The 18,491-nt window shown below is 38.1% G+C and overlaps 2 protein-coding genes across 2 annotated transcripts; both read left to right on the forward strand.

The window, feature by feature from the left end:
• Positions 1–12,589: 12,589 nt before the first annotated feature.
• N7477_005260 (fungal specific transcription factor domain-containing protein) lies at positions 12,590–14,380 on the forward strand (the record flags this gene model as incomplete). The annotated part of the gene is made up of 3 exons (XM_056966923.1): positions 12,590–12,985; positions 13,057–13,697; positions 13,786–14,380. The coding sequence occupies 3 exons, from the start codon at positions 12,590–12,592 to the stop codon at positions 14,378–14,380; spliced, it is 1,632 nt and encodes a 543-aa protein (XP_056821677.1).
• Positions 14,381–16,615: 2,235 nt separating this feature from the next.
• N7477_005261 (uncharacterized protein) lies at positions 16,616–18,203 on the forward strand (the record flags this gene model as incomplete). Its single annotated transcript, XM_056966924.1, has 7 exons — positions 16,616–16,659; positions 16,938–17,072; positions 17,135–17,231; positions 17,302–17,384; positions 17,459–17,697; positions 17,748–17,936; positions 18,007–18,203. 7 exons carry the CDS (start codon positions 16,616–16,618, stop codon positions 18,201–18,203), a joined length of 984 nt encoding a protein of 327 aa, XP_056821678.1.
• Positions 18,204–18,491: the final 288 nt, after the last annotated feature.

The raw sequence follows: 18,491 nt of genomic DNA on the forward strand, positions 1-18,491 counted from the left end.
ATCCGATTAGATCTATTCCCTAATATTTAAATAGCTAAAGTCTTATAGATATTATTAACTGCGAAGCTTTGTGTTCGAGGCTCTTCTGTAATCCTTACGAGACTTAATAATTCGGATAAGTCTGCGTAACTTCTTCGATATTACGGCGTATCCCTAGCTACCACGCTCGTAGGCGAATAACTCTATTTAAGCCTAGGTAACTAAGATAGCTAAACTCCTAATATAGGTATTTTACCTATTCTCTATATTAGTGGGGTTCTAAATAAGGCACTTAAATCCTATCCCTATAGGTAAAGGTTAATTAGTAAGTAACCGCTACTATATCCTAATTTAGATCCGAAAGCTCTCGATAGCTTAAGTTTTTTTATATATTTTAGGATAGCTCTTACGATAAGTTTCTTATCCGGAAGGGTACGATTTTCGAGATATTATTCTGTAGCTACTAATTACTTCTTCTCGGGAATATCTATAAATATACGCACTACGTTTAATAAAGCGTTCTATACCGATTAAGTCTCTAATATATTAGCCGGGCTATCTCTTAGAAAATCCGGCCGCTAACTAATAGTGTTAGGTACGGTTACCTCCGAATCCTTACGGTATTAGATTTTTAGGTTATATTCCTAGAATTTAGCGACCTAATAAGCTAAGCGTTTACTATAGGTCGTAGTCGTCTATAAGTATTAAAGACTTATATAATCCGTAATAATAGTTATTTTAGTACCGTTCTCGATATAACGGTCTTATACGCGTAGAGTTTCTTTAATAGCTAATAGTTCTTTTTCCTAAACGGAGTAATTTAGCTCCGTACCTTATAACTTTCTTCTGTCGAAAGCTACTAAGTAAAAGCGTTTATTTATATCCGATTAGAGCAGAACTATACTAATAGCCTATTCTAATATATCCGTTTCGATCCGAAAAGGCTTATCGCGGTCCGGTTATTTTAGGATAGGCGCTTATATTAAAGTCTCTTTTAGTTATATAAAGGCACTTTCGTAACTAATTATCTATTAAATAGGTCTAAACTTATCTTTTCGGATAAACGCGTCTAGTTCCTTTAATAGTCTATAGAGTAATATATTTATTAAGGCAAAGCCTTTAATAAAGTGTCGGTAATAGGTGGCTAGACCTAGAAACTAGCGAACTTCATAGATATTATATAGTCGTGGCTATTCGCGTATAGCCACGACCTTTTCTGATATAAGGCGAAGTTACCTATTTCTAATAATATATCTATAAAACTTAAGTTCTTAGGTCGCGAACTAACACTTTTAGGGTTAAGTATATAGCTCCTACGCTTCTAATAATAATAATACTTAGTTAATATAATTATAGTGTTCTTCTAAGCTATAGGAAAATATTAGGATATTATTAAAATATATAACTACACACTTACCCAAAAGTGGACAGAGGGTATCGTTTATAGTCGATTAAAAGGTCGCGGGTATATTATATAGTCCGAATAGTATTACGAGCTATTTATATTTGCCTTAAGTAATATTAAATACGGTTTTCTGGATTAAATTCTCTGCTATACAGATCTGCTAATATTTAGATATAAGATTAATTTTCGATACTACCTTTACGGTTCCTACTATATCTAAAAGCTCCTAGATTCGTAGTAGTGGGTAACTATTCTTTACCGAAAGTCTATTTAGGGCCCGGTAGTTAATATATATACGCTATAAACGGTTATATTTCTTTACGAATATTACTAGGAACCCCTAAGGACTACTTAATAGGCGAATAAGTCCTTAATTAATTAAATCTTAGACCTATTAGGTCTGTTCGTTTAATTTCTCGGATAATAAGGAATAAGCATTAATATTTACCGGATAGGCGTCTTTAGTATTAATTTCGTGTGCGAGTGGATATTCCGAAGGGAGGGATTTAGGCAGTTCCGCGCGAAATATCTTATTATATCTCGATAGGATTTCCTATATATATAGGTCGGAATACCTTAGTGCCCCTAATATTTCCTTTTCCTTTCTTTTGGGAAGATCCTAAATAGCTATAAATATTCCTTATAATTACTATTTCCGTATTATATATAAGTATTATTTAGCGAAAATCAGATTTAATCGGGCGCTAATAGTTCCTCCTAGACTAAGGGTATTCGCGGATTAGATAATATATATCCGCTTATAATCCTATATAGTTATAGTCCCCTTAACCTAGTTAATAATAGGATTAATATTTCATAAGAAGTCTCTTCTAAGAATAAAGTCAAAATCCGGGAAATCTAAAATCTATATTTCTAGGATTCCTCGCTAGGATCTAATCGTAACCGGAACCTTCAGTTTTGCCTATATATAGAGCTCTTCCTTATTTAGGAGCTTAACTATAATAGGGTTTACAGAGATTAGTGGCGGTAGGCTTTCTTTTAAGCGATTCGCAATATTTAGAGATATAAATATATATAATATATCACTATTAAGTAGAGCGGTTACGGTCGGAGGTAAAGAAGTCTTTCCGAGCGAAATTAGGTAGTAAAGAAGGGAATCGCCTAGGATATTTAAGGATATATTCAGATATTTTTTGCTACGATCTTTCTTAATTAGATCTAGATAGTTAAGTTCAGAGAGATCGGGCATATAAGAAGCCTCACAGATATAAGTAGCTAGGGCTTCGTATAAAGACGCCTATATTAGTTTTTTGACTAGCTTTTTCTATCTTTATTCCTATCCTTATTTTTTTTCTTTTTTAGGGCTAGATAATTATATTTATAGTATCCCTTTTTATTATAATTATAGTAGATAATAGCAGAAGGGTCTCGTGCTTAGGTTAGTATTACACTAAGATCTCTATCGTCTAGGTCCGTACGCTTAATCTATCCGGCTACTATTATATCTCGTTCGAATTTAATAAATCTTTAAATAATATCCTATAGGGCGGTAAGGCGATCTTATTCTTAGTCCTTAGCCTAACGCTTCTTTAGGTTTATATTCGTACCCTTTTATAAGAATTAAATTAGGATTAGCTCGGGAATATCTATATTATAATTATACGTAGCCTATTATAGGTTAATTACGTATTTATAGAATAAAGTTTGCCCTTACCTTAAGTTTACGAACTTATCCTATCGCTTTTTAGGTCTAAGATATTCTAAAAACTCGCGATTAATCTAATCCTTATAGGCTTACTAGGTAATAATTTTATCGCTATATATTCCTATAACCTATTCCGTATACGCACGCTAAGTTTCGGTAGCACGGTCTAACAAACGTCCACTAGCGTAGATAACCTTAGAGCTTTTATCCGGCTCCGTACCCACGAAAGTGGTAACTTCGCGGAAGTAACGCTCGCAGTCATATAGGTACTTTCGTATAGTATCGGACTTAATCGCACCCCGATAGACCTTAATAGGGCGGATATTTTTTAAAACTACCTTTTAGACAGCTTTCTGAGCGCTATTAAGTTAGGATAATATCGAATAGCTAGCTTCAGAAATATCCGAGGTATTAGCTAGTCTAGTTTGCACCTATTTAAGGATATCTACTAGTTATTAGAGCGGATCTTCCTAAATATATATTATTGGAATATAGACCAATGCTACATAGAAAGATCTATCCTTATATTCAACATATAAGACCAGATTGCATTGATCACGTGACCAGATTTTTCTTCTATCAAAATGATGTTTTGACCACTTCTGATTCTGGTCCGCGGCCCTCCCCCGAACGATAGGCGGGACCACTTTCCTTTAGGGGTAAACGGTCCGCCTTCAGGCATGAATGGTCCGTTCCTTCGGGGGTGCTTTCGGGCATGCCTTGCCCGCGGACTTCGACCATGGTCTTCGGACCCCGGTGAACAGACTTCGACCCTCGGTCCCCTTAAGGATAGGCGGACCACTTTCCCTTAGGGGTAAAATGGTCCACCTTTAGGCATGCATAGCCTGATCCTACGGGGATGCCTTCAGGGTGGCTTAGACCGTCGATCCTTGATATCATTCTTTTCGCTTCTCTTCGGTTCCCTTCTTTGCCACCTTCATTATGTTGCTGCCTAGTGTTTGTACGTCATTTGTATGTTATTCTAGACGTCATTTCTAGGCTATCCTAGCCTATAAATACGTCCTTCTTGTCTAGCAGATAGAATTAAGTCATTGTCCACTTTCCAAAAGTCATCTCTACCTTCTTCCTTTGATCCACAGGACTGTGGTTCTGCCTTCGTTTAGGCTATATCTGCTTATAGTCTATCCTACGACCTTTGACCTTCCACCTTTGTCTGGCACTGACTGACCCAGCCGGACTAAGGTTGATCCCACGGACTTAAGGGGCCACGATCTGCTTCGTGGTAGCTTTCCCCTTATATCCCAACATGTATATATTCGTGTTCTGTGCGTTAAAGTTTAGCCTTATAGAGGCGAGTATTCTTAGCTAGAATATTCGCGGCCTATTTAATAAGTATTACCTAAATAAGTAAGCTTTCTTCCGAGGCGGTTATCTAAGCTTAGTAGAATATCTACGCGCTATCCGCTAGCAGCGAACAGAGTATATACTTAGTATTCGGAGTTATTAGACGTACGAACTATGAGTCTTAAGGGGCGTAATCGGATATAATTAGTCGGAATCGGTTATGAACGGTTAAGAACGTTAATATTCGAAGATATTTTTTGTTAAGAATATTAATTTTCCCTAGGTTTTACTTTCTCTCTTAAGATAGGTCTTCTTTTAGAGCCAGGAAGGATATATATTTATCTTTTTCCCTGCCTCTATAGATATATATAGATATAATAGGTATTAAATATAAGTTTCTCTAACTAATCTCTACCTTCTATAGCCTTAGTTAGTGGGTTATTTTGGTGCCGATCCTTTTAGTATATAACTTTCTCACACCGCTATTTCGTAGGCGTATATATTCGTATTATTATAGATAGCGACTAAAATAAATTAGAGAGACCTTCGGATTCCTTTCGGTATCGCACGTAAGCGATCTTAATTAGTCGCTTAAGAAGGGATCGTTTATAGGAATAGAGATATATCTAAGGGTAATACTTCCGTTCCCAGCTAACCGTAGAAGGCTTAGCTAAGTAAGGATATACTACTAGATAAGATTCTGGAGGTAGGAAAGTGTGTTCTATTCAGTAAGTGTACGGAGGAGTAGATATATAGTAGCCGTGCGGACCAATGCGGGTCCGTACGGCAGAAAAAGTTGGGTAACGTGACCGTTTCCCAGTAACATGAAGGCCCTGTTATCACACTATTATATATTTATAGAAGGGCTATAAGATAAATAAGAGATAGTCGATTTATCGCTACTCTTCTGCGCTAAATATAAAATAAAGTTAGTCGTACTATAAGTAAAAGATATCGAAAGTAGCTTAGAGTCTCTTAGCCTAACGAAGTATAAGATATATTAAGTTCTATTAAGTTCGTATATCCTATATAGGTATAAGCTTTACCTTATTAGGCTAAAGGTTATAGAAGGCTTCGCGATATTATAGGCTTACGTTAATATAAATAGTAAGATAGCGAACCTAGAAATTCGTATATAGATAATTAGCTTAAAGATTAATTATTATATAATAATAATTCAGAGACTAACCTTATTTAGCGTATTAGCGATCTCTCACTTTTATTATCGAGCGCGTAGCGCTCGTACGCGATCCTCTTTCCACTCTAGTTCCGCGGTATTATTCTTAGGAGTTACCTTTATCTTTCTAAGTAGATCTATAAGACTAATTTAAATAATATATATAATATAAGGTACTTAAATAATTATTAAATCTATATTAAGCTAAGAGCCTAGATTATATTATTTACTATAGCTATAAGTATTATATTATTCGATATATTATTAGTAGTAACCGTAAGGACGCGATCGATAATTTTATATTATCGGAGAATCCGTATAATAACCTTACTAAGGTTAGTACCTAAATATATATTAGATAGAGATTTAAAGCTAAGGAGGACTTCGCGATACGCTTAGTCCTAATCTAAGAAGTAAGCTATAATTACTATAAATACTTATTAGAATAGTGATATCTAATAATTAAGTGCTAGAGATAGCTTTATACCTAGCGGTAGGCTTTAGAGAATAGTTATTTAGTTTTCGGTAATAAATTAATTAAGCCTTATATATATTATCTTCTGAGAAGAAATAATTAGTGTTATCGGAGCTAGTCACGCGTACGAGATAAGATTATAGAACTCTTAATACTTAAGAAAAAGAAAGGGTAAATATAATATAGTAACTAAATTTAGAAGCTTCTGTTCCTAGGTATTCTAATTAAATACCTAGGTAGGCGCTTACTAACCTTAATAGGTTAATAATTAATTAATTTAAAGCTAAGGGATAGTCTAGATTATATATATAGCTTATATAAGTAGCTTATAGATACTTAGTTTACCTATCCCCTTCTAATATTATAGCCCTTTAAGATATTTCTATATTAATAAGGTACTAATATATCTAGTAGCTAGATAGTTAAGAACCTTCTGATATCTTATATATTTTCTATATTAGGCTTCCTATCCTTCGTATAAGCTACCTACTCGAAGCTATCCTAATAACTTACTTAATACTTTCTGTCCTAATTAATCCGTTTCTTCCTTTTATAGTCTATTTAGAGCCACTAAGTCACAAACTCCTTACTTATTTTATCTTTATATAATAGGAATTAGTTCACTTAGTTAGGTTTAATTTATATAAGGCTATTAGGTGCTAAAGGTGCTCTCCGTAGAGTATTAAGTGTTATATAGGAATAGGCTTATAAATAAGGTATCGTCTAGGATAAGGTATTATAACTTATCTATTCTAACCCCCTCGATCACCGAAGATAGGTATATATTAGAGGTTTAGGATATAGTAGATATATAGGTTATAGAGAGGTAGAATAAGAGGACTTATAAAGGTTTTAGATAAAAAAAAGCTATTGTACAGAGGGAATCCGTTTACCTTAGTCGCGCGAAGAAGTAAGTTAATATATTATCCTATAGGCCCCCACTTAGCTAAAATTCTCTTATCTAATTAGGTCACGGAGATAGTAACCCTTAAGACCCTTAGGGTGACCCTTAAGACCCTTAGGGTAACCCTCTAGTTATATAGTCTCAAGTTTCGTAATTAAAAATATCTAAGTCTAATAATCTAAATCTTTAAACTTATTTCGTATAATAACTAGAATACCTACGAGGAATCTAAATTCGTAATTATCTAAATAAGTCTCTATTTATTTTATAACTAAAGAAAGATTTCAATTTAGGGTATTTTTGGTGTTAAAAAAAAGATATATTTACTATCGTATAAATATAGCACTCTCACTCTACCTTTAATATATATTTCCGTAACAAAACTCTTAACTTTCTATAACCCCCTTAAAAACTAGCCACCCACTATATAATTTAAGTTAAATTTCAGAATACCAAGGTGACGATATATAAATTATCTATTTATAATCTAATTTCTTTAAATTTCGTACATATTAGTATATAATTAAGAAATAATAGAAATAGATACTAGAATAGCTATAAATAACAGTATTTTTATAAGCTAAATCATTAATTTTATACGTCCGAATTAGGAAAGGCGCGGAGAAATTATATATTTAAGGGTCTAACGGACCCTCCGCGGGTAACCCTTAAGGGACCCTTAGAGGGTCAGGGTCAGGGTCAGGGTCGGTGAGGTTGGACCCTAACCCTCGGAGGTGCGGGTGGAGGTTCCTGATCTTGGACCCGCGGGGCGGGTGAGTGCCAGGTCTACTTATAATATAGACCTTTTATAATATATTATTGGATAGATAGCTTAAAAGATATATATACTTACTTAGGCCTAAAGGGACCTATATCTAATATATTAATATAATATTCGCGATACTCTAAGGTTAGGATAGCGATAATTAATAAGGGGAGCTAGTCTAATAAATACACTAAAATATAAAATTATACTAGGAATTCTTTCGCTATAGCTTTAATATAATTATTATAACCTACTCTTATTAGGTAATATAAGAATAGCGCGAGTTAGTTTACATAATCTTCATATATATATATTAGGTACTCCCTAATCTAACTAAATATAACTTTTAGCCTAAGGATATAGGGAATTAGCTCCCTCTGTAATATATATTCTATTTTACGCTTCTTTAGTACTTAGGCTAAGATCTTATAAAATATATTATTAATAGATAGATTAAGTATCGCTAAATATAGGTAGACCTCCCTATATTATCTTAGATAAAATAAGAGAGAAGCGAAGTAGCGTTTACTATAACTCTTTTACCTAAATATTAGAGTAAGTATTAGAAGATATTTAGAATAGTACTAAAATTAATAGGCTACTAATCTTAGCGCTTAATAAGAATAAGGAGATTTCTTAGTAGATCTACGCGAACTTCTCTTCTTATTATATATTTTAGTAGCTTACTTAGCGAGCTATATAAAGCCCTAAGAATCTTATTAAGTAACTATAGCTTATTATTAATTATAGCGACTTACTTAAGCGAAAGCTAATTACTAAAGATTATATATTATATAATATATTATTAATAAATAGCTTTTAGCGCTTAGTAATTAAAGATAAGGAGCTTACGGAGCTTATCAACTATAACTCAATCTATAATAAATAATAATAGACCTATTAGTGGGCTTAACGGTATTAAGAGCGTAAAGTTTATATTTAAGGGCCGCTTAATCAAATATAGAAGTATATCACTTAGATAAAAAATTTGTAAAATAAAAAGAAGTTAGTCCTTAAGGGGAGGATCTTCGAAAGTTAAAAGGATTATAATTATATTACAAAGAAATAAGTAATTATGTAAGAGGAATTCTCTTAATAAATTTAGAGTATTTCTCTAAAGAGAAGTTTAGCGAGATAAGATAATGGCGAGAGATAGTAAGAGACAGAAAAAAGGAAGTATAGGAGCTTAGTTTATCTTAAAGTAAATATTAATAAAATAATATTTAAAATAATAATCTCTAAAAATAATAAGTAACCTTTACTATTTACTAATAGCTATTAAATATATTAGGTTTAATAAGGATCGATAGCTATTAGTAATCCCCCCCTCCCTTTAAGGCTATTAATAGCTATTATATACTACTAAGGCTATATTTATTAATACTTATTAAATCTTATATATTTTTTAATAGATATTAGTAAATAACTTACTTTATATAAATTATATATATTATAAATTTATAGATATTTATTCAATATAGCGTTAGTAGTTAATAGAGTAAATATAAGGGGTAATTTATATAAGTTATTAGAGAAAATATATCTTAAGAGTAAGCCTAAGAGAGTCACGAACTTATAGCCTTTATTATATACTAATTCTTTAAATAATAGGAAGTTTAAATAAATTATTAAATAAGATAATATATAAATAATATTATATATTTACTAAGATACCTATAGTATATAAGAAAAATATAGAAGCTAAGTATAGTTTAAAATATAGAGAGTAGCCTTAGTTAAGAATATATAAGATTAGGTTAGTCTAAAATATAGACCTAACCTTATATATTTCTAACTAAGTTAATCCTATATATTTTTGACTAAGTTCGACCCTATATATTTCCGACTAACTTAACTAAGTTAACCTTATCCCCTTTAAAGCCGCTTATACTAATATTTACCGTAAAGTTTATAATAGCCTTAGATTATAATATTAGTGACTTTAATTTAATTCAATTTAAATTCTCTTAACCTAATTAAGCCTAACTAATATTATTAAGGCTATATAGGCGCTTTATCTAAATCTAAAGTAGAACTTATTATATATAACTCTAGATATATAGCTTATAATAAATAATATATATAAAGGAAACCCGGCCTCTATGAGAGGCTAATATAGAAAAGAGTATTAAAATATCTATATTCTATATATAATTAAGCCTATATAAAAGTTAAACCTAAAAGATAATATCTATAGTCTTTTATTTCTTCTATATCCTCTTATCCTTAATATATACTCTTATCTCTTTATTATTAGTTCTCTATTCCCCTTATAAAGAAGAATCTTAAGTGCTTTAGTTCTTAAGTAATTATAATATATAGTAAATTAATAATTATTTTAGTGGCCTAACTATTCTTAGTAGCCTAATCTTATTATTTAATAATATATATATAGTGTCTTTATAACCTTTTTATAGCCGTAAGACTAATTTATTTATAGTTATTATTTAGTTCTGGCTTAATATATCGAAATTATCCTAAGAGACCTGTTTAATATATTATTATAATAGCGTAGCGGGCCACACGCGGGTAGGCTATAATAATATTATAATTTATAGTATTACTAAGGTTAGTATAAGCGACCTTATTAAGTATAATTTTTTATAGATTATTATATAGTAAGTATTAGAGTAAGATATCTCTTAGCGTTTAAGATCCTTACTTATAATAATAGTGGTCTAATTCTCTTTCTTCAATTTTATATAAGAAATAACCTAATCTAATATATATTAATCTTATTTAAATAAGAATAAATATATATAGCTTTAATACCCTCTTATATAGCTCTAAGACCTTCCGCGTTAGTGTCTTAATAAGATACTTTATTAGTTAGCCTATCTTCTCTCTCTCTTATTATTTCTTTTATCTCTTCTTAATACGCTTATAAGTATTACGCTTCGCTATAGAGGCTAAGCGAATAAAGTTTTCTCCGAATCTATATTTATATAATATTAGTGAACCTACTAATATAATATATAGCGAAGATTAGGGTTCAAGAAAATAAGGCTCCTACTTATTATTTATTAAATTTTATATTAAGGCGATAAAGATAGAATGTAAGAAATAGTAATCGAAAAAAAGGGAGATAGGCATAATAAGAAATATATACGGTTAGGTTAGTCCAAAAATATATATTTAGGTTAGTCTAAAATATATATAGTTATATTAGTCTAAAATATGTAGGGTTAGCTTAGTCAAAAATATATAAGGTTAGACCTATATTTTAGACTAACCTAACCCTACATATTTCGGACTATATCCCCTTTAGGAATTTCGGACTAAACACTAATCTCTTTCGGAATTTTAGATTATTTATACCCGCTAAAGGATAGTAACTTTAAACCCCCCTATAAAATTCAATGAAATAGATAAAAATATTCTGATTTAATATATAATATCTGAAGCAGTTTTACTTTTAGGGAAAAATATAATATAACTTAGTTTCGCTTATATAAGCGTATCGTTTGTGCCGGTTTTTGCCTACTAGACTCCGCCCGTAAAACTGTGGGTCCGTGGGCGGCCCTCAGAGGGCGGCTCGCGGGCGGTTATGAGGTCTAACCCTAAGCCTATACTAACGGATGCTTAGTCAGTTATAATGAATTTGATTACAATGACCCCTATGGGATAGAGCTGAACAGCTTCAAAATTTACATTAGGCTATAGATTTACGTTGGGCACTGGTGGATTAACACCCTGAGCGGTATGGGGACTATTACCGCGTAAGCCCCGGGTCTTAGTCAGCAAGCCCATGGGCGGATCGTCTTTCGCAGAACCAGACCTAAGACCTAAGTGGGTACCCGTAAAACCCGCAGATGTCAAAAATAATGGCATAGTCCCAGAATGATGAGTTATGAGCATTCTCGAGCATTCTTATCTCGCGTTTAATTCTGGAATTGATAGCTATGGAGAACGAAAAACAAATTTTGATTAACTCGTGACAGACTAGTACAGTTCGTAACCTTGCAATCGGCTTGAAGGCACCGTAGCCCTACCAGAGGATAACTTATGAAATCTACTGCCAATGTGCGTGACTGGAAGCAGAAGCAAATGACCTTCACCGTTCTTCTCCTCAGCATCCCCTATTCCATGGGGGCAATTCCAGTCCGGTTGTCAGCCAAGTTAGATAGGAATAACCAATCCCTCCGGTATTCCGCTATATTCGCCCGAACACGGACCGAGTCCCCGAGGAAGACGCGGGGTAATCGAGTTGATCCCCCAATTTGTCCCCGTGTCAACATCCTCCCACACAAAGACCGCGTTGCTCAGACATGATAAGAGTCGCTAATTCACCAGACTTGCTTGTGAGGAGAACTCGAGCTTGTCAATCCTGCAGATCAAAGAAGGTGAGTTTTTCCCGCATCCACCGATTCGTTATCCTGATTCCACCTCGGTTTTTTCAACTAAAGAATGGAAAACTTAGGTTAAATGCGACGGAGTACAACCAAAATGTGGCATCTGTCGCTCCCAGGCTCGAGCATGCACGTATGCGCAAGACAGACGCCAAACATCGCGTGTATCGCGAGAGACAATTTCGTTCTTGCAAACCCGGCTGAAAGTGGTTGAAGACTCGGTGCAGCGCTTAAATCAGATTGTTACGCAACACAATAGGGGCCGATCTTTGTCAACATCATCTATGAGGAGCTTTCAAACACTTGCGTCCAGATCCCCGATGTCAAGGAGTCCATACAATTATTCAGGTGATCCTGCCACTCATCATCCCAGCAATGCTTCGAGAACACCACTTCCAAGTAACTCGGCCCAGGGAAGTTTTGTCAACTGTCGTGGCAACTACGAGGAATTTTGTGGGTCTAGGATGGATCCATCAGGGAACGCGTCGTCATCCGTTGAATCACACGTGCTGGTACAAAGCGAAGGGCGTATTGCTGTTTATGGACCATCATCTACGTTTCGCATGAGCACTCCTATTCCCATGGCTTCATATACACAACCGTACGACGCTACCAGTACAAGCGCCGCAAAAGTTGCATCTCCATCGCCGCCCGAGAAGTTTGATGAAGACATATCAGCTGCCCGTTGCCAACTATTTGCCAATTCGGCTTTGGAAGTGCAAAAGGAGTGGACCTACATGACCGAACGCAGGTTTGATTTGGATGGCCTCGACTTTGATACTGCGTGGCACCTTCTCCAGTTGCATTGGAATCATCATCACATGGCCTATCTTCTTAGCTATCGACCTGCGTTAATGCACAGTTTGGCCACTGGCGGCCCGTACATCAATAAACTCCTACTTAACGCGATCTATTTGGCGTCAGCGCTCAACAGTGATCGAAAAGAGCTCTATGATGACGTGAGCGAACGGCAGTCTCTCGGCCGGAGATTCTACCTACGTTTCCAACAACTGCTGCTTCCAGATTGGAGAAGTCCAGCATTGCTAGCGCTGTCGGCCTCCTCACTGTAGGGTCGAGCTTGGTCTCAAACGGACAACAAACGGCTGGCTGGCATTATTCCGGTCTAGGATACAGGATGATGGTCGACCTTGGCTTGCATATCAGCCCTGATCAAACACGCACTTCAGACCCTCTCAACGCGTCACAGTCTCAGATCGAGTTCACCCACGTGGATATGGAGATGAGTCGAAGAGTGTTCTGGGGTGCCTATATCAACGACAAGTTCCAGTCACTCTATTTTGGGAGACCCCCAGCGCTTGTAGCAATTGGCATCGAGCCATCGCGGTTGCTCATCGACACCTACGAGGAACTCGAACTATGGTCACCATATGTGGATTCAAGAGCCTCATCGCCACCGTTGCCTCCTTCCTTTCCCCAGCCAGCCTATACAATTTCCACTTTCAGTAGTTTACTTGAACTTGTCGACATTATGGCTGACATCATTGAGCATTTCTATACGCCTAAAGTTCATTTCCTATCGAAAGAAAATACTTTGCGGGAGGTTAAAAGGGTGCAAAGCGACCTTCAATCCTGGGAACAGCGCCTTCCAAAGCATCTCCTATACCACCCTAAGCATGACCCTGTGCCACCGGCCCATCGATTCAATCCACCGTGAGTCGCATCTCGAACATACTGCTTGTGTTTTCTCCGTGGCTCCTTTGCAACGCCCTCTGACTAATTTTGCCTGGGGTTTCTTCAGAATGACCTTTCACATGCTACATATTCTCCTTTATCGTCCATTCTTGGCAGAAGGTCATCTTCGACACTTCGAGCTAGACGAGAATGAACCTCGAGCTATTTGCACCTCCGCCGCGTTTCAAATCTATGAACTCGCAAAAGCATATCGCCAAGCATTCACGTTTCGGCGAGCGACATACATGTTCTCCTATTCTTTATTCTCAGCAGCGTCGATTATTCCGTTGAAGTCCTCTGGGGAGCAAACGGCGGTGGACACGATGCAGAAGGTTATTGCAGCATTTTTCTGGACCTCATTGAAAGAGCTGCAAAATGGCGCCAACTTTGGACTACGGAAGCCCATCATGATTATTCGCTCTTTGTTCGAGCGCGCTGGCCTCCACTCGGAGCCAACTACCACTCATCGGAATGATATTGAACATGGAGTACCTTCACAAGAACGGCCACTGAATCAAAGTTGTTACACGAGAGTTTTTGAGAATATCGATGAGCAGACTCTCTTTCAGGATCTGACATCTGGGTCTTTCGACGAGGTAATCAATATGGGCGACATGGTCGTGGATGAAGACTCGCATATTCTTTATGGTTTGTTCCGGTAGAGTGGTTTCCAAGTTGTTGAGATCCAATGTCAAGCTCATTCAATTTTTTCGATTAGTGGACCCATATGCAAGCATAATCTGTCTCCTATTTGTTTGAGCAGTAAAATGCCAGGCCTTAAAGGTCTCTTACGGTATCTTTCACAGTCTGCGAAATCTAGGCGTCCGATCCATGGGAAGGGAGTGGATAGCAAATCACTCGGGAAGACGTCTTCATATTCAGTCCATCAAAAAGCATATGGATCTAGTTCCATACCCGGTAGCCAATTGTCCTATGGAGTACGGTATCGGGATCAACACCAAGTGGAGCATTAAGCCAAGTTCCCGGGGATGGCATGTCCATTGACCGACGCTTACTCAGACCGGATGTCAGACCTCCGAACCACTCTGCTTTCGGTTATATGTAAAGTCAAAGTACGAGGGCAAGAGAACAACGTCGAGAGACTCATTTGTGAGATACAAAGATCCAGCTTTATTAAGAACAGCATGCGTGTGATTTGCCCATTAGTTGCCTGCGCGTCCACTGAGAAGCGTGACAAGGTCTGTCTCCACCCACCCCTCTCGTGCATAGTTACTTCTTATTGACTATTGCTCCGGAAGTTTATGAATCTGTTAAGAGATATCGCCGATGTTACTCTGGCCTCGGAACCCAAAACTGTGGCCTATGGATGGTTCTCTAGCGGTGGGAACAACGATCAAATTCCGGATTACTGGGTGAGAGGCTTCGAAGTGTGGGTTCAACGTTGTATGCAACAATTTATACCTGCGCTAACGCCGGCCAAAGATACCAAGATGAAAATGCGCATCTTCAAGTTCACCGGGCCAGCGCTCCTTACAAAAAGATGAGAGAAACGATCGAGCCAGAAGACCTGGTCACACAACCGATTGAACTCTGTATTTTCCAGCCCTGTGGAGTCGGATTCCTCTCCCAAGAGAAAGCTTGTATCTTTCAAGGCCGGACAGGGTCACACCATTTTATTGTCATGGAGTATTTCCCTCAGCCCGGTTAGAAGCCGGCGTTGTTGCAAGCGCTGCAGCGGGTAGCCGATCACGCGGCTTCCCACGAGCAAAGCACGACGCTGAGTTTCTGGGGCCTCGAGTATACCCCGGATCAGAACAATAGTGGCATTTTGCTGTTTACCCGATTCACCGACCGTGCGGCCTAGGAGGTCCATGAAGCGTCTGCCGCCGTGGGTGACCTCAAGTAAGTGGAAGGCTTGTTAATCTTTTTGTGGTGAAGTACTAAACGCCGTTTAATAACAGATCAGTCGAGCGGTCTTTGTCCCTTGGTCCGCGTGTGGCTCGGTGGGTGGAAAGTGGGATCGGGTTCATCAATCGTGAGAATATGTAGATCGGCCTTCCCGGCAGACGGCCTAGCGGTGTTTTACAGGTCAGATAAACGAACCATGTTGGCAAGCAATGAGCTGCCTTAGTTTCTTGGCCACTTTTGTTTGCTAGCCATATTTGAACTATAAAGCCTATGTCCTATAGTAAATGATCTTAGAGATCCATCTTCATTATCTCCTTCCTTGGTCCCTTCACATGTGCATAGGTAGTATCTAACAAACAAACCTTCAATCTTCATCCAAGGCCCGACATTGGACTGGCAAATTGCTTTCTGGGACGTCAATATTCAACAAAGGCTCCAAGATAGTAGAGAAATCTTGTGGTTAGCTACCGTGATAATTATATGATGATTCGTATTCAGCTGTTTACCTGGCTCTTGATTGTAGATCCATGGGATAAATACAAGCGGGATGAATAATCAGGTCATATTGTGTCAAGCCCTCTGAAGAACACCATCTGATGCTGCACGTCTAGACTGCCAATCTCCAAACTCGTCGATGATTTGGATCAGCCAAATTGGACATAATTCGCTTTGTCCATGGTGAATTGACCGACTTCGACCATTGCTCACCACCAAGACCGTTTTGTTCGTTGTATTGGTGGACCGCCAGAAACGGCGAAGAGAATTCGGCATGATCTCCATAAGAAGCCAGACGCCTGTACCGACTGCCAGTGCGCCATCCAGGCACATCTCTCAGGATGGGCATATGTTCCTGCCTGTACCATTCATGATAGTCGCTTATATTGTCCGGCGTGTCAATTGGCGACATTCCAACCGTAACAAAGACTGTTCCAGGCAAGCGCTCTCCGGTAGTCATGGCGGCGGGTTGATAGTGTTGTTGCAGAGTACCACTTGACTTGTTTGAGTCTTGGGTGGCTAATTGGGTACGAATGTCGCTGGGGATGAATTGCTTTGGATTCTTAAAGGAGATCCTGTGAGCCTCGCCAACCACTACCTCGGGAACTGCGACAATACGCGATCTCCAATTTGCGGAGATGTGACCTCCGAGGCGGATAAAATAGCATTATCTAAACCTGCCCCACATTCTCCTTGAAAAGCCGAGCTCGACTGAACCGAATATATAGACCAAGTTACCTCTCCAAGAGATCCTTCAACATGCTTTAGCATCCTTTGTTACCTCACCAGATCAATATACGGTCCCTGAGAATGAGCCAAAAAAAATATCTGTCGCTTTGACGAACTTCCCCTCAGAGCGGGAGATCCACCGCACTCTGCCTGGGGCTTATGGGAAGACAACCACCTTGGATCGCTGAACTATCTCAGCGACGAAAAGCTATTGGAGACTGCAAAGAACGAAATCAAAACCGGAGAAAGGATCTCTCTCAAGTGAGTGGTCGGTCCGGAAGAAAAAGCTCACATCCTGCTGACGATCATTGTTTCTTGATTAGTCTTCCATTAGACCTAATCGATCCACCATTTCTTGGGAGGGCGCCATTTGAGCGGAAGATAATCAACAAAGCACCGAGGGTGATCAATGATGATATCGTAAGTCTGAAGCGGGGTCATCATACCCAAACGAGAAGCTCAAGGCAAATTGCTGACAATTCACAACCAGATCACTTTCAACACGCAATTGAGCTCTCAGTGGGACAGTTTCCGCCACTTCGCTTATCAAAAGGAAGCCAAATTTTACAACGGGTGTGTGGGATCACAGACCAATGCATGCAGTGCAATACAATGGGAAGCGCTAACATTGCCGGCGCTGTTCACAGTGTGACGCAGAATGACATTCATGACACGACCGATAGCACGGCTGGCGCCTGTTCGAACTGGAACGCCCGCGGCGTTGTTGGTCGTGGGATATTAATCGACTACTATTCATGGGCTCGCGAGAATGGGATTGAGTTCGATCCGATCACAAACTCTGCCATCCATCTAGATCAGATCAAGAAAATCATCTCTGAGAAGAACGTCACCTTGCAGCGAGGAGATATTCTTTTCTTGCGGACTGGTAAGAGTTGCATGAGAATTGAATCCCTACATTTTTAATTTCAGCTTCAGTCTTAGCTTACCTTCTTTTGATTCCAGGGTTTGTTGATGGATATGGGCAGCTGAACAGCTCCGGAAGAGAATCATTGGCCAAGCTTGGTCGCTTTCCTGGAATTTGCCAATCTCGCGAAACAGCTGAATGGCTCTGGAACCACCAGTTTGCCGCAGTTGCTGCGGATTCACCGGCATTTGAATGCATTCGTATGTTACCTGCTGTTTCTTCAGTTGTGCACATGGAATGGAGAGAAACTGACCATGCTTGAACTAATAGCGCCTGTGGATCACGACTGGATGCTGCATCCGATTCTTCTCTCCGGATGGGGCACCCCGATCGGTGAACTGTTCGATCTGGATGCGCTCTCAGAGATATGTAAGAGACTGGGAAGATGGTCCTTCTTCCTGACCTCGTCACCGCTCAACTATACGGGTGCCGTTGCAACGCCGCCCAATGCTATCGCAATTTTCTAGTTTCATGGCGTGGGAAACTAGCACTTTCTGTAAGCACTTGGAAAATAATATCATTGATCATCTGAAGAATGTATATGTAAGCTAGCTAGTTGTGAGGACCTGAGCTGGAGGTTACTTAATGTAATTGTTTGAATGGACTGGAAAGCTTCCCCAGCGACTATCTAGATAGCCGGGTATGTCATCCCTCATCCCTTGACTGAAAGCTATTCCTGTGTAGATTTCTTGTCGTTTGGGTGTTTTGTTCTGAAGCATCGCCTCGGAGACTGACTCCTGCAAGCGAGTCAGAAG

Source organism: Penicillium maclennaniae (genome assembly GCF_028827695.1).
Source record: "Penicillium maclennaniae strain IBT 15551 chromosome Unknown utg000005l:1.0-2652337.0:1.0-2654196.0, whole genome shotgun sequence".
Taxonomy (NCBI): Eukaryota; Fungi; Ascomycota; class Eurotiomycetes; order Eurotiales; family Aspergillaceae; genus Penicillium; species Penicillium maclennaniae.